Raw genomic sequence first — 27,146 nt, 5'->3', positions numbered from 1 at the left:
AGAAGTAGTCTATGGTTCTCTCCTTAAATTGTCAATATAGTTTATACTATAAATTAATTATTGCAAGTTGAGCTAAAATTTAAAATAAAAATAAATTAGATAAAACTCTAATTTAATGAAAATTAATAATTTGCAAATTACAAGCTAATCCAAATATAGAATATAGACTTTTGTCAATATATATATATATATATATATATAATATAGACTCTAAAATTAGATCAAAAGGTATTATGAAAAATTCTAACTTAGCGCACAACACAGATTTTTAAATAAGTTAAAGATTTAAGACATCAACAAAGTCTAAATAATTTGTGGTAAACATTGCAAAAACAATAATAACATAAATATACATATGGTGCAATAGTTTTTTTTTTTTTTTTTTAAATTGGTGCAAGGAGAACTGAATTTTTAAGACTCACAAGTAGAATCATACCACACAATGAAGTGAAAATAAATTCCATACCAACTTGTATAGTGTTTGAGACTGTGGTGCACGTTGCAAATAAATGCAAATTTTGCATATTCACGATTTTTTTGCACCTGTAGCTAGATCTCTTTTTTTTTTTTTTTTGTTTTAAATAAACTTTTATACGTATGAATTAATAAGCACTATTTGGTTCTAACCTGGATAATCCCATGTAAATATCAGTTTTAACCAACTGACCTTCCCTAAAATCTGAAGGCCATATATAAAAAAAATAAAATAAAAAAAAAGCATGGAAGATCCTCTTTTAGTCAATACACCACTTTCAATAAATATGTATAATATTTTAAATATATACAGTTATATTTACAAAAATTATAACTTTTTTTTTGTGTTTTTTTTAGAGGTGAATTTAAATTTGACTTAGTATCCAAATCTTATACATAAATAAAAGAAAATGAAAATAATTGTGCATTAATTTGGATCAAGATAGAGTAGTAGGCATCCACCTTGAGATAAGAGTTGAGAAAACAAGAACTATCTAGTACCAAAATGATGATGAATAAAAAAAAAATAACGATATGCATTGTGATTAGTAGTTACGATTAGTCGTTGGATTTTATTTATTATTTTCAAAATGCAATTTGTACTAATCCACCCTTATTAACGTCACTTTTATGATATATTATTAATATCCTATGACAAAAATAATCCTCAAAATTTCCATCAACTTTATTCTTTGTCATTTGCTAGCTACCAATATCAATATATTCAATAAATAAACGCAATTTATATCCAAAAAAGTTTATTGGTGCGATAGAGATATTTACCGACTGATTAGAGGGAAATTTGGGAGCTGGAAATGACACTAAACCTTAGTGGATTTTCATGCCTTGTCAATGTCAAATTGTCAATTGGATCCGATGGCTAGCCGACCATGCTCGGGTTGGGGAAGTAAGTTGAAATTATTCATTCAATATGTTAACATATAATATATCACACCAAAATAAATAAACAGTCACAGAAAGAAAAGGTTAAGAATTATATGTACTAAATCATGATATAATATATGTTTAGTACAAACTTCAGCTCACTCACTATTCAAGGATAATGTTGAAAAGATCCCAAGAGTATGCTATATATTTTTTTTTAACTCAGGGGCTAATATTTTCTGTTAGAGTGGAGGATGACATATCCCTTACATCATGTTAATTACAGATCCTCACACTTACTCCATTCATTTATGTCTCCAATAGTTGAAAACTAAGTTCCATTATAATTTTTTTTTATATTCACTACGTGTTATAATATTGTGTACATTATTACAACTCGGAACATGTTAATGATCTTATTTACAATCTTCAACCCGACACAATCTACCATAAGATATAAATGTACACTCTGGAGGAAAGGAGTGTCGTACATCACCACGAATAGGTGAATAGCAGCACGAGGGGGACCAGCAACACCACCATTTGGGGTATAAATTTATATGTATATAAATATGTACAATTTTTGCTTTGAGTTTGGTATGAACCCATGCCCTCTAGTTACAAAGGTAAATGGGTCACCACTAGACAAAGCAAATGGCGGTTTCTATTAGAGCACTCTTGATGGATGAGTTAAAATGTGTTATTCTTTATAATATAGAGAAAAAATGGTTAAGTAGTCTTCCAATGGATAATGTAAAGTTATATTTTTTTACCTAAATGAATATTATTTCTCTATATGTAGTGAAACACTATTCATCAAGCTATAAATATTTTATTATTTTTTTTATAAACTTTTATATATATGAGTATGATACTATTATATTTAATTATTTTATTTCTTAAAATGAATAAAATATTTTAAAAAAATATAATATATAAATGATGTAGAGAAAAAATAGAAAAGCAGGTGTATGATATAATGTAAAAGTTTGAGGTAAATTATAAAAATGTATGTTTTGGTAATATATTTTGTAATACACTTTCTCTATAATATTTAGCTAAAACTCATAAAAACATCTTCCATCAGCTCATTTATACATATATTTATAATAGATATGCACAAACTTTAATTAATTCATATCTACATTTATATAACATTTACATATTCTTTATATAATATTTTAATATTATTATTTTTCTTTATAAGCTTTCTCTCTCCATTTAGTATATATTTATTATTCCTTTTTTATTTTTCAATTATTTTATTTTACTTTAAGTAATAAAATAATTTTAAAGATATAATATTTAAATAATGTAGAGAAATATATAAAGAAGTTGATGTATGGTATAATGTAAAATTTAGAGGTAAAATAAAAAAAAAATTGTTTTGATGAGGCATTTTAAAAAATAAAGTAGAGCACCCATTGAGAGTGCTCTTAGAATTGAACAGCTATTTATAAATATATATATATATATATGATCAAGACAAATTGATCATACTTGCTGTTGTTGTAGAGTGAATATGTATAAAGAATCACAAGTAGGAATACAATACAATACAATAATGTACGATGTATGTGTATATTTATATATATAATTGGTAGATTATCACTTAGAGCTATAAGTAAACATATTGTGTGGGGGCCTTTGTTTGTGTACTTAAATTGACAAATAAAGCATAATTGATACTTTATAAAGAAGAACATAGATTACAAAAAGGAAAAAAAAAATTATAAAAAAAACCCTAATAAGTAATTCAACAAAATAACATATCCTCACATGGAGATGAGTCATTGATGATGATGATGATGATGGGAAATTGTCTATGGGCGGCTCAACCGTTGTGCACACATACTCTTATCCTTTTGGTGACTTATATGTGTGTAGGAAAGGAATGATGTTAACTTTGAGGTGAAAAGTATGGGTGTGTGTCCACCCATGTATTAACACTTTACAATAAAATTCCAGTTTAGGCAAATGGGTAGGTACTACTAGTAGGATAGGAGGTATAAGTGTATTCGTCATATTGATTTTGGAAGGTACGTATAAATTGTTTTTTTTATTATTATTTTGTATATATATAATAATTATACCAAAGAAAAGGCCAATAAGGAGATGAGAAAAATTGAAATAAAGTAACATCTTTCGGCACACCTTAGATTAGATTAAGAATAGGATTTAGCAATTAGGAGCAGCAAAATAGCACATACCTTTTCAGATGTTGGCTTCTCAACAAACCTAATGCTACCAAACCCCTTCCCTTCCATTCCATTGCTTTGTAGTTAGTTTTGTGATGAGAAACATACCAACTCATTCCTTTACTCAACTTTAATACATGTGATCCTACTTTTTTTTTCTTTCATTTTAATACCCCCAAAAAAGAAGTTTTAATGGTTGGAGTTTTTGTACCACTGTAACATTATGGTACTAGTATACTGCTTCACCTATCTCTTAGGCTTAGCTCTTAAAAATGTCATAACCCATTTAATAAAATGGAGCCACTCTTGGGTTATGGTTGGTCGGTTGAATAGTACAATATAGGTCTATATATTACTGCTCTCTTATTGTGTTTGATACTATAGAAATGACAAAACTGTAGGAAAATAGTTTTGGATCCCAAAATACTGGTTAAGCAACTTGAATCACATATTAAACTTATATATATTAACAGTTTTGATTAGATGTAATAATTCAATAATAAAAAAATACTACACAGGGTCTAAACTCATTCTCCAAACACAAATAGTATTGTTGATGGCATGATGGGTATGAAAGATCTTCTATGCTTTTTGTATTAGTCATTCAAGAATTCATTTTCACTTATAGTTGTGTTTGTAAATTTTAAAATTGGCATATTTTATAGACTAATTTTTTTATTTAAAAGATGATATTAAATTCTTTTTTATTGTGATTTTGAGAATTAATATTTTGGATTAATTTGTAAGGTTTTCAAATAATTTTTTATTTAGTTTGATATTCTCACAATATATTTATAAAATGAATTTGTATGTCGGTTTTATAAAGAAAATATTATGTGTTTATTCGAAATTATTTATGGAATATTTTTCTATTGATTTTCGTGTTGCTCAAGATAATTAACTTGAGGAAATATAATCTTTGAAGGAATTAATTGTTATTTTTATATTAAAAAATTTGATATGACGCAGGTATTAGCTGCCCCCGCAAAATCTGCGTCTGTCGGATTAGAATCAACTAAAAATTGTAAATTTTCATTAATCAATAATATATTTAATATATTCTTGTTTTTATTGAAAATTCTTTCTCACCCTTTCTGAGCACGAAATAGTCTTTATAAATAGGCTTTTAGGGTCTTGAGAATAAGAAAATTATTTGGTGCATAATTTTGTGAGTGAATTGTAATATATGTGAGGGTTCATAGTTTGTATTAAAGATCATTGTATTCACGTGATCTTGTAGTAAAATGAGTGTTTAGTTTTATGGTGAGTTTGAACCGCATTTATGAGTGAATACATGTTGTAAGTTGAACACAATTCTTATAGTATTCGGGAAGATTTTTACAAGTCTTGCATCGGGAGGATGCAACTATTCGCTGGTCATTGAAGGGAGTTCAAGTGGGTAGACGTTTTCAATCAAGATCAGATTAGTGAAGAGAATTACAACAAAGTTACGGTAAATCTCAAGAGAGAGTCTTGTTTTGTTTAAATCAATATTTTGTACTTGTGATTCTTTATTAATTGGTTTTATTTTCTGAACGTGGCCACAATGAGTTGGTTATTCGAAAGATTTCTGAACATTGTAAAAATTTGTTGTGTTCTTTAGTATTTTTGCACGATCTTTTTATTATGTTCAGTTTCTATCGTAACAAAGTCTTATTCTATCCCAGGATCTAAAATTAGTTTCAACATTATTACCATTTCGCATCTTAATTAATTCATTTAATTTAACTAATTTAGTAATTATTAAAAACAGAAATTGAATGATGATGAAATATTATCTTTTTTAGATATAGTATGAGCCAAAGTACTAATATACTCTCATATTATTTATTTTTTGTAAGTAATGATCTTAGTTTCGTCAAAGTTACCATAATACTTGTAGAGTGATTGACCTTAGGATTTGTAGTGTACGACTAGTTGCATTGTACCTATTACCTAAGGGTAAAGCAAGAGTGCCCTTGAAACCCCAACGAGTCAGTGCCACATCAGTATTATATTTATATTGAGTATTGACATTGTTGGTACCAAACTCACTCTTGTTTTGGTTGGTCTCAATTTTGGTATCTTACACGTTTGCTTAATTAATATAGAATATAACATACCACATTTTATTCTATATATATATAAAAATTATGTACTAAAGTTTGTAGAAAATTTCAAACAGAAAGTGGAACAAAGTTTTGATATTTCAATATATACAACCAAAAATCCACCAGCTATATACTTTTATGATAACACTGAATTTTATATTGGCAAACCTAAACGATGGATTGAGTTTTAATTTCTGTAAAAACCAATCAACTTCACACATATAATTCCATTTAATTGATTTTTCCTGATTTTTTTTAGATCATTCTGTTCTTTAAACGGATCAATTTAGTGTTGTAATACAATTTTGTGCACATTATATAATTCTTTTTCTAAAACTACATTGATTTGAAAAGGTCACCTAAATTAGACTAGACCTTATTGGTTGCGTTTCTTTCTATATTGGATTAATTAAAGACGATAATGTATGTGTTTGGTAGTGATTTTGTATTCACTATTAAATTCAGTATAGATAATGTTATATATCTAAAACCAGAACAAATTGTATTAGATTATATTCTATAATTTTTAACTCTAATACGAGATATTGTACAATACTTACTCTCTTCTCTCATCATTTCTTTTGTTCTTTTCTCTTTTATAATAATATTCTAGTTAGTGGTAGATATATTTAAAAAAATAATAATAATAAGAGCAAAATATAAATGTAAAATTTTGAATAAAATAAATCAAGTGGGAGTCCCCTGTAACCTCCACGATTAGTTCTATCTGGTTTTTCTTCATTTTTTTAATGATTTTTCGATTTCTTTCTAAAATTGAGAGAGATGAAAAAAAAAAAAAGAGATGAGGAAAACAAAAATGAATTAGGAAAGTGAATGAAATTAGTAAACTGAGTGAAAAAGACACTAAAAGTGTTCTAATCTTTCAGATTTAATAAATAATATAATCAAATATAACAATGTCTATGTTAAGCATAATGTAATAGACAACATCTTAAAATATATATTCCGAGTGGTGATGATAGTTTTTTTGTCAATATTGTTGTTGATTTTTTTTTGTTTCGGCGTGCTAACATGTTATAATCTCAATTTTATTTTATGTTATTGTACATTGTAGTTATTTTGAGCATTTAATAAATTTTGGTGAAATTTTGAATAATTTACAATGTTGAAAACAAGATTCAAACAGTCGAATTTCACATGCGTGTTTGTTTTTGTGTGCACGTGTACAACAAATTATTTGAATATTATTGTCATTACTATAAATTATTCAAAATTTCTTAAAAATTTGTGAGTTGTTCTAAATGATTACAATATATATTGTCATAAAAAAAATTAAATTATAACTATCAACATGCAAAAACCAAATTTTGTCTACACTAGTATTAGCACTTTAGTCGTCCCAATATATAATATTACTATAAAATAATAGATAATAATAATAATACAATATCATAGACAACCAATCAAACATTTGAGCAATTCTAAACCGAAAACGTTACAACTCTCTACGCAGATCCAAATGGAGTTTGATTTTCCATGAAAGCATGTGGCTATAAATGATGAGTTTAGCCATTCTAAATTCTTTGATAGTTGTGGAGTTAATCCACTCTTTCTCCTTGATAAAGAGACCCAACTATATATATGAGGTATAATTAAATAATTTTAGGTATGGTATGCCTAAATTAGTTAGTATTGTATTCAATATCACTGTTACTTGATCAGCAAAGTTTGATTAGCTAAAAGCTTGTGCAATAATTGTAGTTAACTAGTATAAAAATCACTAAACAACCAATAATATTATATATATATAACTATTTAGAGCCAATTTTGGTACATGTGTGTTGTGGGTAAAAGCAGCTATAGCTGTGCTGTAGGGAAAAACAGCTACAGCGAGCTATGGGAAAAAGTTGTTTAGTGTTTGGTAAATTACAGCTTTTAAAGTGATGTGAGTTGGAAAAGTTGTATCAGGATGTCATATTTATTTTATTTAAACAAATTTACATGTTTAAATTAAATATATTTTTGATAAAAAACTATTAAAGTGATCATAAACAAAAATATTATATTATATTATATTATAACTAGTCATGTAGTTAAGATTCGAATTATAATAATGATAGTACTATAATTTTGTTCATGATATAATCATATATATAAAACTTAAGTTATTTCAAAACTCTTATTTTTTATGCTTTTAATTATTTTCCTATACAAAAATAATGTTGTTTATCGATTTTTTCGGAAACTATAAATTTGTTATAAAATAAGAGCTGAAAAGAAAAGATAAGAGATGAACAATCACAATTTTTACATGGTTGGAGAGTTAATGAGCATTAGTCCATGAGTCACTAGTATTAAGCTTTAGAGAGCTTTAACAATGAAGTTTTTTTACAAGTTCAACAGAGTTTTTGCTTACAAGTGAAATTTTGGGATCCCTGCTACTGTGCACAACTGACCCTATTTATAAGCAGTCAAGTTTTCTACAAGTTTAGCAGAGTTATAGTGTATAATAAACTCTATATTAAAATAGTTTGTTAATTTAAACTTACTAAAATAAAATAGTATCTAATAAATATAAGGGTAATTTGCGGCGAAAATACCTAAGTTGTTTGTTTTATAACACTTAAATACCTAACTCTTGTTTTTGGTGGTAAAAATACATTCCGTCAACAATCCTTGGCATCCGTTGGTACCTGACTGTCAAGTGTCATGTAGAGGTAAATCTGGCGATTTTTAATTGGTCCACGTAATTTTTAATATTACAGGTCACCTAAATCCTTTTTTTTTAAAAAAATTCTGATATAATAAATTAAAACTAATAAATAAAACTAAAAACTAATATAACTAAAAACTTAACCATCTGAATTAAAAACTTAAAAATTATAAACCCCATCCTTCGTGTACAATTTGAAGAAAACGAAGGTCTAGGGCATAAAAATTTGAATGTGACCATGGAACAATGGAGCTGCAATTGTCGGCCATCGAAAGTAGTCATCATCAAGACTTCATGGACCAACGATAATCCTGGAAGAAGATTCAAGTGCTGCCATAAGTATCGGGTGTGGTTAATTTGTGGTTTTTTTTGTTGAAAATTTTGGGTTTGTTCATCTCTTCTTGAATTCTACTGGTTTGATGATTTCTTGTGTTTACAGAGTAATGGTGGTTGTGGGTCGGGTGTGGTTAATTTGTAGTTTTTTTTTAAAAATTTTGGGTTTGTTCATCTCTTCTTAACTTCTACTGATTTGATGATTTCTTGTGTTTACAGAGTAATGGTGGTTGTGGGTATTTCTCTTGGTTAGACCCTTATATGTGTGCCCGAAGCAAGGTGGTCATACCTGGGTTGTTGAGAAAAATTAAACAGTTGGAGGATGAACTTGTTTCTGGAAACACACATGCCGATTGGAGCACACAGCAAGCTTTGAGTGATCAATCTGTGGGAGAGGATATGATTTTTGTATCTGATGCTGATTGCAAGGATGGAGTACAGCATGAAGATGAAGTTAGGGTGGTAAAAAGTAATAAAAAATTATGGGTTGTAGCCATTGTAGTAGTTTTAATATGTATCAACAAATGGTGTTAAGTTATGGGATATCATTGTAATGTTTTGTTGTAAATTATGATCCAATTTGTTGGACCCTTTTGTAAGTGTTATTTGTTTAAATTGAATTTGATGGTTTATTTTTAATCTGGTGGTTTTAAGTTTTATATTTGTATTGTACAATTCCTAAAGTAAAAAAATAAACAAGTGTACTTCATTAAGATGCAATACCAGAGTAAGAACCAGAACCAGATAGTATTGACATCAAGTTTAAAGGTCATGTTGTCCGTAACTAGCAAAAAAACTAAGATCTAATGCCTATTTGGTTTACATCAAGTGCAAAGGCCATGTTGCCCATAGCTATCAAAAACATAAGATCTAGTGAAGTCAAGTATTTACAAAAACATCAAAAGTCCCTAACTAGACATAAATTAGTTCATTCTGTATCTTCAAAAGCTTTGTCAAAAGTGTGAACATTCTTCTAGCAGGAGGCATGTTATGTGGACCTAGTCTAAGGACCACCTTGCTGAGAAAGGTCATGTTGTCTGGCTCGAGTTTTGGGACCCCCTTGCTGAGAAAAGCTTTGTTTTTGCTTTGTCAATCGTTCTTTTCTTTTCTTTGTTGCTTCAGTGGGATTTGCAGCCGGTGGCCTACCCATTTTCTTTTTAGCAGGAACCTAACAAATAAAAAATTCATGGAGTTAATCTGGTGTAATCTTTCATCAATGCATTACCTGAGCATTTGTTATAATAATGCATTACCTGAGCATTTGTTGGGTTGGGGAATGTTTTGATTGTGTGGCCTGGCTGTTTGCACTTTTTGCACAAGTGGATCTGACCAAACCTTCGAGTTTTTGTTGAACTTGGGGGTGGTTCATCAGCTTCTCTTCTTCTGGCCTTTTTTGGTCTCCCTACCAGATTAGTTCCAAAAGGTGGGTATATAGGGTTCAAACCAGTCTCTGGCCACTGCTCTGGGCTTGGCATAGGGTATATGATTCCTGCATAAGCTTTCAGAAATGCCTCTTTCTTATAACATTCATGGATATAGTCCATTATCTATGCCCCACTTGTCCATATGGCAGCCAGTTCGTGACCACACGGGATACCAGTGAGTTGAAATCTTCGGCAACTGCAAGTCAATTTTTGCAAATCAACATCAAATGACTCATTATTTGGGCAGTCAACTTGAAATTGATAAGTTGCACCCTAGTAGTCAGACAATTCTTGGCAATACTCTTGTTCTTCTCCACTACTTGCAATATTCTTTTCCCCACGGGATGTATCCACTTCTTCAGACTTTCCCTCTTATTGAAAAACCGACTCATTAGCCAATAACGAATCTGTTATCCCAAAAATTTAAAAAGACTGACGTGTCAGTGAAATTAACACGTGGCATGAGTTAGTGGAGTGATCTGGCCTTATAATGGTCCAGTACATCAGTTAAGGAATGAGACAGATAGTCAATACAATATGCCCGATCGAAGAGAGTATTTGGACTGGGGGTTGCTTGGCTCAGACCTCAGTTTAAAGATCCTTAGAATTCAATTGGTGCATATGGAAAATGGTCCGAAGAAGTGCACTTGGGCTTGAATAAGGTGAGGAGGAAAAGTTTACCTTGGATCATTTCGGACCAAGGAGATGACTATGCTCGATTGGGCTTTGGTTGAAAAAGAGAGCTATGTTCGATCGGACATGCTCATAGAGGAGGTACCTTGGACCATTTTGATCCAAGGAGAGGTAAGTGGTGGCTCAGACCACCTAGGTCCGAAGAGAAAGGACCAAGGTCCGATCGGACCTTGGTTAAACGAAGGAAGATTGGACCATTTAGATCCAAGTAGAGGGGCATTGTGCCCGATCGCACGAGACGCCTCCCCCGACCGCACAAGATGCCTGAAGGAGTGCTTTGGACCATTTTGGTCCAAGGAGATGCTAGGAAGAAGATGGCTCGGACCACCTTGGTCCGAGGAGCAAAGTGCAAGGTCCAATCGGACCTTGATTGAAGGAGTCAAATAGGGTGGTTTGAACCACCTTAAGCCAAAGAAGACAACCATTATGTCCGATCGGACACAATGGAGGAGTAGGCCTCGAATGTACCTGACCTTTAGTCCAAGGAGAGCCATGCACAAACCACCTTTGACCTACGTAAAGCTTAGAGAATAGTCAACATGCATGAGAAGCTACGTCAAACTGCCCAAAACTACTTCAGTGAGAATTGGTCCAAGTATCCGGGAATCGCTCAATCCTCACTTGAAATTAGGGATCAGTTATATTTTGAATGTTTATTTTGTAATATAAATATTAGGTAAATAATGGAATATCCCTATCGAAAGGGGATATCAGTTGAGAATCCAGGTCTATAAATAGAGACTTGGGAGGATCGTAAAAGGACTTTTGGAAAATTTGAGAGTGAATCTGTATTCTAGAGAGAGAAAGTGTATTGTGTAGGAACTTAAAATTTAAATCTAGATGCATGGTTCCTATTATTTTTCCAAACACATAATAGAAACATAGAATAACACGACATACATATGAACATTAGATTCGTAAATTAACATAAACACAATGATGTAGAAACTTACAAATACGCAGCGGAACTGGAACAACTCCTTCCTTCAATCTCTCTAACTCTTGATTCCTTTCTGTAACAGAGTATTATCAAGAGATTGAACTAGATCAGCAACACAGTCTTCCTCACCAAGCCTTTGATCAATCTAGAACTAGTGTGGGCTGGTTCTCAACACATGAGATAAGAGATCTAGAAAAGAAGAAGAGAAAGTGGCTAAGAAAGGATTAGAGTGTCTAGGTTTTCACTTACCCAATGAATTAACTGATACTGACTTATGAAAACCCTAGATATCATATTCCTTATATAGACAACTTAATGGGCTTTATTTAAATTTAAATTTAAATTTAAATTTTGAATTAATTAAACTAATAAACAAAAAGATAAAAGCCTTGGGCTCACACAAATGGACTTGGGCCCAATACTTTTATTTTGAATTTAAATCCCAATTGGGCCTAAATTCAAAACCTTTTATTTATTTATTTATTTTAATTAATTAACTAAATCCTTATTCAAATTAACTAATTATAATTTGAAACTTGATTTAATTTTTATTTATTTATATTGACACCAATTTATCAATATTAATAAATTTACCCAAAGATTCTCTTTTATTCTCTAAATCTCATATCTCTATAAATTTTCCAAAATTGACCTAGTCAACTTTAAAAAAAAATCCTAATTGATAATTAAATCAATTAATTGAGACATTCTAGATGATTTACTCAAAGGTGATGCGGGGACCATGGATCCATGAAATCAAGCTCCAATAAGTTACCGTGAATTTATTTACGAATAATTTCACTACCTTATTAATTCCTCGTGACTCCACTATAGACTTGGAATTGAACTCTTGAATTCATAGAACGTATTTTCTAAAGCATAAATACGTTATCCATTGTTATAACCATTACAGTTAGTCAATCCTCTATCAATGACTTACTAACAAGCTGGGTGAAAATTACCGTTTTACCCCTCATCAGTATTTTATCCTTAACTCCCACTAAGTTCCTTATAAATGATATTTCCGTGAACTTAATCACAGAAATGAGATCTCAATCATTTAACCTTTTGAACAAAGCAATTAAGGAAATCATATTTTCACTTCTCATACAGAAGTTATAGATTTCATATCTATGAATAATACTCCCACTCAATTTCATTACTAAATCTCCAAGATGTAAGTATGGGCTAGACCGTAGGGTAAGCTGGTAACGAACAAGTCAAAAGATTTAAATAATATAATTAGCAGAATATTATCACTCAGAATTAAGATCGACTTAACCTATGGTCAACGTTGTGATATTGATTAGATTCGATAACAACGATACTTATTTATCAATCAATAATCAATGTCGGTCCTAGTCCGATGTAACCAAATACATCCGATCATATCTACTTGGTCAATGCCTTGGACAAGACATCACACTCCTAATGTGTAAGTAGATCATATCGTAGATTTCCTAATCAGTGAAAATCCAATGCACTGATCTAATCTAGGACTTGTTCTTTTGAACATATAATTACAACTATAATCCACTGTGACCTAGTCACCATAATTGTAACTATCCATATGTTCAAGATTTTATGAATGTTTGTATTAATTGAATAAACATGTAATAAAACAAGCGAACAATGCAATTGAATAAACAAAATGATTTCTACTTCTTTTATTGATAATAATAACGTGTTACATAAGAAAAATGGTTTTATTAAGGGCATAAAACCCAACATATTGTTCTTGAGAGAAACCCTTTTTTGTATTCTGAAATATTTGCACTGAAGAAACTCAGTTGACTCTGGTTCATTTGATCTTGAGTGTGAATACAGTAATAAAATCTCTAAGTGGATTAGGCTATTACCGATCATCAAGGCTGAACCACTATAAAAACCTCGTGTTATTTACTTTCATTCATAAAAACTGTCTGTTGTCGTTTATAATTCTCTTGAAGGTTGTCGTAGTTGACGTTCTTACGTCGTTGGCTAAATTCACAGTCAACATAATCTTTTCTAGCAAAGTAATTATCGGCTTGTCTCTAGCATCAACTATTGCAGCATTAAAAGATTCACAAAGGTTGTTTAACAACATATCACATTTCGCCATTTCACTAAAATGTGACCTAGACCACTCGGATGGAGTCTTTAGTGCCAACCAGTTGTAAGCATTTTCACTAGTTTCCCTTAACTCTCTCATCCTCTTTTGAAACTCTGGAATAGTGGTTGCCTTTGCTGCTGCCCATAGTTGTTGTTTCAATAACAAACCTGGGTGGTCTTTCTTGAAGTTGGAATGCAAATGCCTAACACAATTTCTCACCTCTGCACCCTAAAAAACAGAAGCAATAGCATTCTCCAACCCTTTCTGCCTATCGCTCATCATAGCAAACTGAGAAGGCCTGTCAATTTCTAGATCTTCCTTCAACAATTCTAAAAACCAAGACCAAGTGTTAGTGTTTTCTTTCTCACAAACTGCATAAGCAATAGGATACATTGAGTTTGTTACATCTATTCCTACTGTAGCCAAAAGCAATCCTTTACAATACCCTTTGAGGAAGCACCCATCAAGACCAATGAGTGGTCTACAGCCAGATCTGAAACCTTCCTTACAAGCTTTTAAGCAGATATATACCCTCTCAAATATCCTTTTTCCTTCTACCATATTTGATTTGATGATGGCAGTGCTACCTGGGTTTGTAGCCAATATCATTTTGCAGTAGTCTTCCAAGATAGCATATTGCTCAGAGACACTACCTTCAAGCAATATTTTTGCTCTGGCCTTTGCCCTGTAGAATACCCAATTAGAAACATGTGAGTACTTGGTTTTAGTTGTCATCTCTCTAAAAGTCTTATACTTCATATCTTGATTGATTCTGAATTGCTCTAAAAAATACTTAGACAACCAGGGAGCATCGGCATGACTATTATTAAGGACCAAACCACAGTTGTGGTTATCTACTAAAGTCTGCACTTTGAAAGCAGTGTTGTCAGCTCTTGAAACACTTGCATACAACAACCAAGGACATTGTTTAGCTTTGCATTTGACCCTAATTCTTCTCATGTCATTGCTTACATATTTAAACTCTCTATTACTTTCAATAAAGTACTCTTTAATAGCAGTCCTCAGTAGTTTTGCCGTCCCAAATTCCATTCCCAATACAAATTTGAAATCCTTAAAGTTGGACCTAGGGTTGTAATGTATTTTTGACTTCCTAGGCCCAACCTCTTCACCATCACTTCCAAGACTTTGCAAGTCTTCTTTAGTGTCCACCCCATCTGACTCATCTCCCTGAACACCTTGGCTGCACAAATTTGTCACACTGCCCCACCATTTAGTTGGATCAGATGGCCTACCCATCTCTTTTTCTGCCTCAACCTCTTGCTCATACTCCTCATCATTTAACTCAAAGTCTTCCTCTTGCAAACACCCTCTTGAATGCCTCTGATTAGAACTTTCAGGCATCTCATGTCTTGCATCATTCACTTCATCTGGCAGGACCTCCTCATTTTGTGTGTCAGCTTGAGGTATGGGTGCATCATCCCCAACATCCATTTCAACAGCTGCTTCCTCACTATCCTCATTCCCATTCCCTTGTTCTGCCTCATCATCATCACCATACTCAGTTTTCTCACTATCTGATGACAGTTCCACTACAGGTATACCCACCACATCAGGCACCACATCAGTATCGGATGGTAACTCCTCAATCACACATCTCCTTAATATTTTAGGGGGAGGGTCAGGTATATGGGGTACTGCAGTGGGGTCTTCCTTCCATTCCAAACCAAATGTAGCCTCAGGTAGGACCAAATACACTTCAACCTCTGAAATTCTATTGACATCCAGTTCATTAAGTATTTCTGAAGCTTCCTTAGGCCCAACAACCATCTTCCCAGCATTAAGATGCTTCCCATGTGGCTTATATAGAAACCCGAAAGGCATAGAATAACCTAATTTGCTAGCAATATCCTCTAGCACAAGCCTGCTGAATTTTCTCTTCGAAACATTGTCAAAGTAGTCTATTAGCCCTTTCTCATATCTTTTATTACCAAAGGGCGTGAACCAATGCCTCCTATGATGCAATTTGACTGTAAACTTCTCACAATTTTTATCTGTGTACAATATACACCAAAACAGCAGTACACAGGGGAAGCAAACCAAGTCAAAAGTAGTACTAGTGAATAAAATAGTCAACAAAGAAACAGATGCACTATTTTACTCCACAAAAAATGTCAAAACCCCAAAATGGACACATAGAGATTCCCACAATAATCCATATGTATGGACCCCACTTTATAATCTTAAATATGCTTTGAAGCATCTCCACCAACCAGAACCCCAACAAACTTGATATAAAAAATGTAAAAAAATTAACTCATTTATAACCCCCAAAACCGAACCCCCAAAACAGAACCCCCAAAACACCAACAAAAAATTTGAAATGGGTTCTAGCAAACTTACCGTACGCTGGTGGTGGGTCGTTAGGTCCCCTACATTTCGCCATCGCCGTCAATGTCTGCAACTCAGTTCATCTTCCTCCTTCGTCCGTATGCTTGAAATCGTTTCTTCACTTGAAATCGTTTCCTTCTTCCTCATTCAGAAGAATGCTTTTCGTCTTTAACTTAGTTTTTCCAGTTGTTAGTTTTTTTTTCATTCAGATGGTTAAGTTTTTTTTTTTTTGAATTAAAGATGGTTAAGTTTTTAGTTATATTATTTTTTAGTTTTATTTATTAGTTTTAATTTATTATATCAGAATTTAAAAAAAAAAAAGGATTTAGGTGACCTGTAATATTAAAAATTACGTGGACCAATTAAAAATCGCCAGATTTACCTCTACATGGCACTTGACGGTCAGGTACCAACGGATGCCAAGGATTGTTGACGGAATGTATTTTTACCACAAAAAACAAGAGTTAGGTATTTAAGTGTTATAAAACCAACAACTTAGGTATTTTCGTCGCAAATTACCCTAAATATAAATTATTTAAAAAATATATATATATATTTAAGAATTAAATATTGTTTATTTTATTATAATATTAATTTATTTTAAATATTTTATTTTGATTAATATATAATAAATAAGTTAATTGCAAACTTTTTTCAAAAAGTTATTTTTAGAAAAAGTTAAAAGTTAGGATTTGCCAGCTATATCTTATAGCTGTAGCTTCTGCATAAATTATTCAATAAACTGTTTTCTGATTGTTTACCAAACACCATTATTGCCCAACTTTTCCAGAAAGCACCCAAACAGAGCCTTAGTCTCTTACCTAAATATCAATTTTTTTTTCACAAAATCTAGCAAAATTAATTTTCATTTTTATTTTGATAAAATATTTTTAAATCATTATTCATTATAATTATAATCTCATTAATTTTTTTACCATTATTATTATTTTAGTTTCAATTTCAGAAAATATTTGTTTTATAAATTAAGTAAGTTATATTAATGATAGTAAAATAATGGTAAAACAACAAACTAAAATAAAAAAGAGAGCACATATATTAGATTTTGTAAAATGGATTGTATTATAAAAAATTAAAAAAAAATCAAATGCCATATTTATCCAAAACTTATAGACCAAATTAATATTTTTATCAATTTATACATCCTCTTAGTTCTATACAAATTACATTTTTAATTGAGTATCAAATTAGTGATACAGTGCTAAAATATAATTTTTTTAAAAAAATTACTCTAATGGTAATTTGACACATTTTATTGATGTGTTAAAAATTGTGTTAAATTTGATACACAATACAGCATGATGCATATTTGGATGAACATTAATTCACGTAGACTTTTACTTTATTTATTATTTATTTAGTAGGATAATAATAAAATAAAAAAATAATTTTTATATTTTAAATAAATATTAAATAAGCATTAATTGATGATTTATTTATTTTTTATCAATTTTTATAATTGTGCATTCTAATATAAATGTAAAAATTATGCTAAATATGTAACTTAATTGTTTTTTTTTTTACCAAATATAGCACAATATTTGTACCAATAATTTAATGGTAATGTTTCTTGGGGGAAACTAAGTAAATATTAGAGGTATAATTCACGGTGAAAGTGAATTGGTATAACTTTTTGGGTACACGTTAGCTTAAACTTTGCATCAATGTTTTAATAGCACAGCTAGGCAATTAATTAACTTATTGATATTGCTTGAACATTATACACATAATTACACGAATCTTTACATGCCATTAATAAATTACTACGATTTTGTTAAGGCAATATATCTTAATGCAGAACATATCACGAGGTCTTTATTATGATTAGATTTTATTTTTTACAGATTTAGTATTGTGTAACAATATCATCAAGGACCGTATTATAGGTGTTTCGGATCCATTTCGGAGCTCCATATAAATGTATGTAATTATGGATTGGGTAAAAAGAATTTGTGTAAAAGAGAGAAAAGTAGGTGGAAGTAGTTAGGAACTCAGAAAGAAATTTAGAAGAATAATCGGGTCAAAATGAACAACCCGATTAGTTTGACCCACAAAAGAAAAGACTAAAAACTCTCTCTTCTTCTTCTTCTTCTTCCCCAATTCTAGACGTTGTCAACCAATTGGCACGCGCGCCGCAAGGAAGCGTGTAAGAAAAATCCAGTACGAAAATGAAAAATACTAATACTAATAATAATTAAATCTTCTTAATTAAAGATAAAGATAAAATCTCTCTCTTTAAACGCCCTTTTGCACACACTGATTCTGACCCTTGCCTTTATTTGGGATTTATTTATTAGGACGAGACGAAGAAAGCTTGCTTCTTCATCTGAACATTAATTAAAAAACTCTTTTAACACATTTTCAACAAAAACCAAAGAAAAAATAAAAACAAAAATTAAAGCATCATGCTGACCAATCAACATGCTCCTAACTAATATATATATATATATATATATATATAATAAGTAAATAGAAAAGAATATTTGAGAGAGTTAAAGCGGGGAAGAGAGAGAGAGAGTTGGTGCTTTTTGAAACCAAAAAAAAAAAAAATTGATTTAGGGGGGAGAGAGAGAAGAGTGAAAGAGAAAAATATGTTAAAGCTTAGTAATAGTAATTGTTGTAATAGTAAGAGAGAAGGTAATGTAGAAGATGTGGAAATGGTTGAGTTCGAGATGCGAGCCGATTCCGGTAGAAAGGGAACCTTCTCCGTACTCTTCCTTTTTCTCCTTTTCATTCTAATTCTTCATCCTCTTTGATTATTATTATTATTATCAGTATTTTCTGTTTGGAGAGAGAAAAAGAGAAAATTTCCAATACTATAAACAATTCCCTCACTTAATAATTAATTAATAATAATAATAATTTATAAACAAAATATAATTCTTATTCCCTCCCCTTGGCACTGTTGCTTGTTACGCACTTCTTCTTCTTCTTCTCATTCTCTTTTGGTTTTTCTTGTTTAAGTTTCTGATTGTATTTATAGAGTTGATTCCCCGCTCGTTCGAATTTTCTCATATGTTTCTTCCTCGTGGATTTCGATTGTACGGAACATCAGCGGTTTGGGGATTAGGGTTTTGTGATCCTTGTTGTTTTCTATGTCAGCTGTTGGATTTGAATCGTTCTGATGCTCGAATCTGTCATTCGATGCACAGTTGAGGAATCTGGGATTGGTTAGGGTTTTTCATTTGGGAAGTTTCTGTCTGCGTTTTGTGACTTCTTGGTCTTGATTAGTGTTTCTTACTGGGTTTGTAACAAATGTTAGTTATTGTTTAATTTTTTTTCCTTTATTTTGGGAAGGGTTTGTTTTGAGGGTTATGATTTGGGTTGTAAATAGTTTTAGATTTGTTTGATCGTATAGTGTCGATTTCCTCCTCTGAAATATTTTGTGATTCTTGGAGGACGGACTTACTTCTTTGTATTCCAATTTTTGAAAAGGAAAAAAAGATAAGAAAAAAAACGAAGAGTAAAAGAAATTCAAAATCTGTTCTAAAGCCCACATCCATAGTTGCCCACCATTTTTATCTGTGGGTTTATCCTTACAAATATTTTTGGTTTATATTTACACCAGAGTATTCGACAATTCGAGTCTGAGAGTAGATTTTTTTTTTTAACGAAAAGTGAAAAAAAAATACTAAATTTAGAGAGTAGAGGAAAAAAAAAGTTTTGGAGGAGGTGGTGGTTACAATTGTTGGTTGGGTTATTACATTCTATGGGAATACCTGATACTTCACTATTAGATCTAATAGTAAAGGTTAAGTCTTGGCTCTACCGAGAAGCAAGCGATATACAGTGTTTTTCCGGCGAATTTGAAATGCCCGAAAACGGTAACAATATGTGTTGTGAATGCCATACAAACTTCTCCAATCATTCTCAGAGATACGGTTGCCAAAGTTGTGGTAGGTGGTTTTGTGGGAAATGTATCCCTGGTTATGAGTCGCTTGTTATTGAATCTAGCGGTATAATCAAGTTCTGCAAGTTTTGTTCTGAGACGGGAATGAGAGGGGTAGTTGGCACCAAAGTCAGTGAGAAAGTGCACCCATCTGCTTCTCCCCGTGGAAGCCCTGAACCACCATCCCCGTGCTTTCATGGTGAAAGAATCAAGTGTTCTGCAGATACTGAATCAATTCAGAGTGATCACTTTTCACGATATCTTGAAGTCCAGGATTGTGGCTGTTCTCCCCATGCTATTACAAGTGGGGTTACGTCCTCATTTAGCGCTCACCCATGTCCTGTATTTTTTCATACCTCTTCTATCAGGTAAGCTTTTAATTAGGTTGGATGTAGTTTTGCTAGATGTTTGTCTTCAGATTTTGAAGGTTTTTCGCATGGATTTCCTCACACATATGACATATTTATTTGGAAAGCATACAAAACTGTTCAAAGTCCAAGTGTTCAATTTATGGTACATGCTACTAAATTGGGCTTTTTTAAAAAAAAAAAAAAATCGGTGATACAAATTATAAATGGAAAGCTGGTTTAACTCCGGTCTTGGTTCATGTCATATCGTTAATACACTTTTTGATGATAGGTTTGACTTGATTGCTGTTTCTCGTTTTCTCTTTTCAATGTATTGCCTGCCCCATTACATCTATCTTTATTATTGCAGGAGTGATGAAGAAGATGCAGAGGATTCGGGGAAGCACCTTCTTAGCCCTCCAAGTGATTACTGTCATGACAATACTGATGTAGATTCACATAGTGTTAGTGTTAGTGTTAGATATAATTCCAAGTCAGTGGGATCAAGTCCTTGTGACAACCCCTCTAGGATTGATTTTACTTGTAGAGTTGGGCATTCTGTACAGAAGGGGGAAAGCCCTGTGTCTCGAAATAGTCCGCCTGTTTTAAAAAGGCCTGCGTTAGAGACTGAGGATCCAGAAAACACAGAATATTGTTCAGATGACTTGTCGATTTTTCGTAACCAATACGAGAGATCACAAAGACCGCTGGACTTTGAAAATAATGGTCTTCTCTGGTTTCCCCCACCCCCTGAAGATGAAAATGATGAGGCAGAGAATGGATCTTTCGCTTATGATGATGATGATTATGATGATTTTGGTGACTCAGGTGCATTCTTCTCATCAAGTGGTAGTCTTTCTAGCATGTTTCCAGCAAAGGAGAAACATAATGAAGATAAGGAACCTCTTAAAGCTGTGGTCCAGGGGCATTTTAGAGCTCTTGTTTCACAGCTGCTACATGGAGAAGGTATCAAAGTTGGCCAAGGGAATGAAATTGAGGATTGGCTTGACATAGTTACAACAATAGCATGGGAAGCTGCAAATTTTGTGAAGCCAGATACTAGCAGAGGAGGCAGTATGGATCCTGGTGATTATGTAAAGGTCAAATGTATAGCATCGGGAAATCCAACGGATAGGTATGCCTTTTGCATTCTGGAGATGTTTGATATCCCACAATTTAGATCTCTGATACATGGATGCATCCTTACTATTAATGTCTTGTTGTGTATGCAGCACTTTTGTAAAGGGAGTGGTTTGTACCAAAAATATAAAGCACAAGCGCATGACCTCACAATACAATAATGCTAGGTTACTTATTTTAGGAGGAGCACTGGAATATCAGAAAGTTCCAAATCAGTTGGCTTCGTTTGATACTTTACTGCAGCAGGTATTTCCTTAGCATGTGCTGATTTTTAAGCTACTTATAATAAAATGTTAGCATAAAATTTTTGAGCCATTCTTTTGTACAGGAAAATGATCATCTGAAGATTATCATTTCAAAGATTGAAGCTCTCCGCCCTAATGTTCTGTTGGTAGAAAAAAGTGTTTCTTCATATGCCCAAGAATATTTGCTCACGAAGGAAATTTCGTTAGTGCTAAATGTTAAAAAGCCATTGCTGGAGCGCATAGCTCGGTGCACTGGTGCTCATATTACACCATCAATTGATAATATATCAACAACTCGATTAGGGCACTGTGAGCTATTCCGTTTGGAAAAAGTTTCTGAAGAATATGAGAATTCCAATCAGTTTAACAAGAAGCCATCAAAAACCTTGATGTTTTTTGAAGGGTGTCCAAGGCGTTTAGGTTGCACGGTAATGTTTCTTGGTGCTTGTGTAATTTCTACCCTATTTGGCAGAAGTGTTTTTCCAGTGCTTTTGTTGCATTTATTCAGGAACTGCACTCTGATTTACTATTTATGCAGACTGGCAATTTCATTATGTCTAACTAGGTTGTTGTGGCTTCCCTTTTAGGTTCTGTTGAGGGGCAGAAGTCGTGAAGAACTGAAGAAGGTTAAACATGTCGTTCAATATGCAGTTTTTGCTGCTTATCATTTATCCCTTGAGACTTCCTTTCTTGCAGATGAGGGTGCTACCCTGCCAAAGATGGCACAAGGACAGTCAATTGCTATTCAAGAGAGAGCAACAGCCAATCCTATGGTTTCTGCCAACTTTGATTCAATTGCTTCAACAAATTATGAAGCAGTTGCTGAGGGTTTTGCTCATGATCAGGAAATTGTGGATATCAATCCTGAATTGGAAGGATGTGGATCTCTGTCTGAGCAGTTTTGTCTAGAAAATGGCTTTCCTTTGTTAGCTGATGCTGTGGACTCTCCAGTGGAAAACATAGTACCAGATGCGTACAATGATGATTTAGAATCTAATATTGGACTTGACACTTCTTTAAACCCATCCAATTATGTAACGGAGCCCAGGGTATTTTCTGATGTCAGAGATTTTTCCCAACAAGATTTAACGGTAACCTTGCCACAAGACGAGAGACAACCTGAAGAGATTTATGAGTCGACAAAATCTGAAAGGATAGATGAAAATGAGGTTTCAACTGAGTACTTCTCAGCTGCTGATAGTCATCAAAGCATATTGGTATCCTTTTCTAGTCACTGTGTACTGAAAGGAACTGTTTGTGAACGGTCCCGACTTATGCGCATAAAGTTTTATGGCTGTTTTGACAAACCTCTAGGGAGATATCTTCGCGACGACTTGTTTGACCTGGTAAGTTTTTACAGATTTCCTTTTTTATATGTTTGTGATTCTGGGTCACAAGTTGAAAATACCAATTAATTATTTTTTATATTCTCAGACATCACATTGTAGATCTTGCAAAGAATCAGCTGAAGCCCATGTCTTATGTTATACCCATCAGCAGGGAAATCTTACTATTAATGTCAGGCGTCTTTCTTCTTTAAAACTACCTGGAGAACGAGATGGTAAAATATGGATGTGGCACCGTTGCCTGAGGTGTGCTCATATAGATGGAGTTCCACCAGCCAATCGCAGAGTGGTTATGTCAGATGCTGCTTGGGGACTTTCTTTTGGGAAGTTTTTGGAACTTAGTTTCTCAAATCACGCAACTGCTAATCGCATTGCAACTTGTGGTCATTCTTTGCAAAAGGATTGTCTTCGCTACTATGGGTAGGTGCTAACATCTAATTTTATAAGAATAGTTGTGTAATGTGGTGATTTTGATATTGAAGACTTTCATTAACAGGTTTGGAAGTATGGTTGCTTTCTTTCGGTATTCCCCTATAGATATTCTCTCTGTCCATTTGCCGCCATCATTACTTGAGTTTAATGGCTATGTTCATCCTGAGTGGGCAAGAAAAGAGGCAACTGAGGTTTGAAAATCAAAGTTTTCTTTTTGGCAACTTTTATAGACTACTAAATTCGGAACTGTTTAATTCTTTTGTGAGTGTGTTAATGACTGTCCTCACAATAAAATGCATGTTAACTACAGCTGATGGGGAAAATGGAAACCTTGTATGCTGAAATATCTGATGTACTCGATGGTATGGAAGATAAAACTCGATCTTTTGGACATGAAGCGTTTGATACAAGTGATTTACAGAGCCGCATTTTGGAGCTGAAAGATCTAGTGAAAAAAGAAAGAAATGAATACATTGTAAGTTGGAAATGGAGCATAGTTTTGACACCTCTTCTCACTGTTTTTTTTATTAATCTTTCATATCACAAATTTACTGTCTTTTTAATTCAATTTGCTACTTGAAATAGGCTATTTTGCAACCTGCTTTTATGGAGATTTCACAACCAGGCCAAGTAGCTGTAGATGTTTTGGAACTAAATCGCTTAAGGCGTTCTCTCCTAATTGGTTCACATGTTTGGGATCGCCGATTTTATTCACTTGATACTCTTCTTAAAAGTAGTTCATTTTCCAGGGCTGCACAAGGTGATATATTGCTTGGTAAACCGGGGGAGTTGATTAGTGATTCATTTCGTAAGGAAGACAAGCATGACCATGGACATGAAGTAAATGTGTCTGTATCATTAAGTCTGTTAGACTTCCCTAGAAATGATGTATTGTCTCCACGGAGTGAGCCTTGCGTCCCTGAAGACTCTGAACTGAACTCGTGTCATCATGACAAGCAGGAGGAAACACTTGCAGATGGAAAAACCTCTAAAGATATGAAGTCCTCCGAAAGCTTTCCTTCTCATGAATCTACTCTTTCTGAGAGAATAGATTCTGCTTGGACAGGTACTGATCAGCTTCCCGTGAAAGCTCAAACTGCGCTTCAAACTGGTCCTGTCAGGCAGGCAAGTCAAAGTGATAATCTGCCTGTTAGAAGGCTAGCGATGTCAGCAAGAAATCATTCTTTTGATTCTGCTTTAAGAGTTCAAGAAAGAATTCGAAAAGGACTACCCCCCTCTTCTTTGCATGTGTCAACTCTTAGATCTTTCCATGCTTCCGGAGATTACAGGAATATGATCAGAGATCCGGTTAGTGTAATGAGAACTTACTCCCAAATATTGCCTCAAGAGGTACAGAAGTTAAATTTAGTTATGAGTTCCACACCTTCATTTATCTCTTCTGCATCCCATGTGGCTGAAGGTGTACGAATGTTGCTTCCCCAGACGTGCCAGAGTGATATAGTTGTTGCTGTTTATGACAATGAACCCACCAGCATAATATCATATGCTCTTAGTTCAAAAGAATATGATGACTGGGTTGCTGATAAATCAAATGAGCATGAGGTGTCTTGTAGTCTGCATGAGAGCAACAAAGATGATTCTGCAGCTTCCACCATGTCTGCCTGGCAATCTTTTGGCTCTATGGATTTGGATTATACCCGTTATGGAAGTGGATCAGAAGATACTCCATCATCCATCAGTTCCTTATTTGCTGATCTTAAAAAATCTCCACATTTGAGACTCTCATTTGGAGATGACAAAGTGAAGTTTTCTGTAACATGCTACTTTGCAGAATTGTTTGACTCTCTTAGAAAGAAATGCTGTCCTAGCGAAGTAGACTTTGTACGATCATTGAGCCGCTGCAAGAGATGGAGCGCACAAGGGGGTAAAAGCAATGTGTATTTTGCCAAATCGTTGGACGAAAGATTCATCGTAAAACAAGTCACAAAGACAGAGCTAGATTCTTTTGAAGAATTTGCACCTGAATATTTTAAATATCTGACAGACTCCCTTGGCACTGGAAGCCCAACTTGTCTTGCCAAAATTCTTGGTATATATCAGGTAGGTTAGTTTTCTATTAATGTGTTTGTAAATTGGCAGCTATACACGAATTTCGTTGGACATCAGATTGTTTTTTCTCTTATGTATCTTACTTTGCATTGGCAGGTCACTAGTAAACACGTGAAAGGTGGAAAGGAAACTAGAATGGATTTGATGGTGATGGAGAACCTTTTCTTCAAGAGAAATATATCAAGAGTGTATGATCTTAAGGGCTCCGCTCGATCACGTTACAATAATGACACAACCGGGGAAAATAAAGTGCTTCTAGATATGAATTTGTTGGAAACCCTTCGGACGAAGCCCATATTTCTTGGAAGCAAAGCAAAGAGAAGCCTTGAAAGAGCTGTTTGGAATGATACAGCCTTCCTGGCGGTAATAATTTATGTCTTTCTGGGTTATGTTTTTTATTTGAGTAGTTTTCAACTTGAACTGTTTATTGGCATTGTTTGAAGTGGGAAGAGAATCTGAAGGTCATATAATGATAGTGCATATACTTTTTAGTGGAATTTTAAACACTAGTTTTTTTCAATTGTTTGTTAATGTTTTTTCTTTTTGCTGCTTGTCCAGTCTGTTGATGTGATGGACTACTCACTTTTGGTTGGGGTGGATGATGAGAGGAAGGAGTTGGTGTTGGGGATCATTGATTTCATGAGACAGTACACATGGGACAAGCATTTGGAAACTTGGGTTAAGGCCTCTGGAATTTTGGGCGGTCCTAAGAATGCTTCCCCAACCATTATTTCTCCAAAACAGTACAAAAAAAGGTTTCGAAAGGCAATGACTACTTATTTTCTTACTGTACCTGATCAATGGTCCTCGTAAAAAACAATGGCATGATTGCATTCTTTTTGTACGCAAAGCATGTGTTGATCAATAAAATATATAAATGGGGATTTTCACTTTCTCTAAAAAATGAGAAATGAGATCCCCCCCTGTTGATTCATTTATATACCTTCTCACTTTTTGTGTATATATATATATATATATTTTTAAAATGGGGCTGATTGTTGACTAGACTCTGTTGCACACTCCCTTCTGGAATTGTCATTAAGCGTGAGTATATATGAAGTTTGACATCCAGAGAGAATGATGCATAAACAAGTGAATTTCTTCAATATTTGGTAAAAAATAATGTTTAGGGTTGTTCTTTACTTGTATTTCATTGTGACTTGCTGCTTGAAGTTGGAGTTTTTAGGCCGGTAGGATTCCGAATTCAACAACACCTCTGATGGGAATTTGTTTTATAAGTCGATAAATGTTGCCATGAGAATATTTGAGATGTGAGAAAACCCACAACAAACAGGGGTGCAACAAGGACTTTTATTGGGAAATTTGGGTTTTTATGCTCAGGGAGGTGTCCTAAATAAAAAAAATGCTAGGCCTTCTAATCATTAAAAAAAAATATCAAATTTTTTGACAATACCCCAAATAATCCTTCCATAATTTTTTTCATCTACTTCCTCTTCTCTCTCTCCCTCAACCCATTTCTTTCAACTCTCTCTAGAAAAAAAAATTC

The 27,146-nt window shown here is 33.1% G+C and overlaps 1 protein-coding gene across 1 annotated transcript; it reads left to right on the top strand.

Moving 5' to 3' along the window:
* Nucleotides 1-18,655: 18,655 nt before the first annotated feature.
* Nucleotides 18,656-26,577, top strand: LOC133822676 (putative 1-phosphatidylinositol-3-phosphate 5-kinase FAB1C). The gene is made up of 11 exons (XM_062255085.1): nt 18,656-20,427; nt 20,777-21,541; nt 21,639-21,792; nt 21,875-22,219; nt 22,379-23,137; nt 23,226-23,557; nt 23,634-23,760; nt 23,880-24,044; nt 24,155-25,630; nt 25,736-26,002; nt 26,198-26,577. The coding sequence occupies exons 1-11, from the start codon at nt 19,880-19,882 to the stop codon at nt 26,450-26,452; spliced, it is 5,193 nt and encodes a 1,730-aa protein (XP_062111069.1). The 5' UTR covers nt 18,656-19,879; the 3' UTR covers nt 26,453-26,577.
* Nucleotides 26,578-27,146: the final 569 nt, after the last annotated feature.

This window comes from Humulus lupulus, chromosome 3 (assembly GCF_963169125.1).
Source record: "Humulus lupulus chromosome 3, drHumLupu1.1, whole genome shotgun sequence".
Classification (NCBI taxonomy): domain Eukaryota; kingdom Viridiplantae; phylum Streptophyta; class Magnoliopsida; order Rosales; family Cannabaceae; genus Humulus; species Humulus lupulus.
Note: the sequence above shows the minus strand (reverse complement) of the source record. Positions and strands in the feature narration are given on the sequence as shown.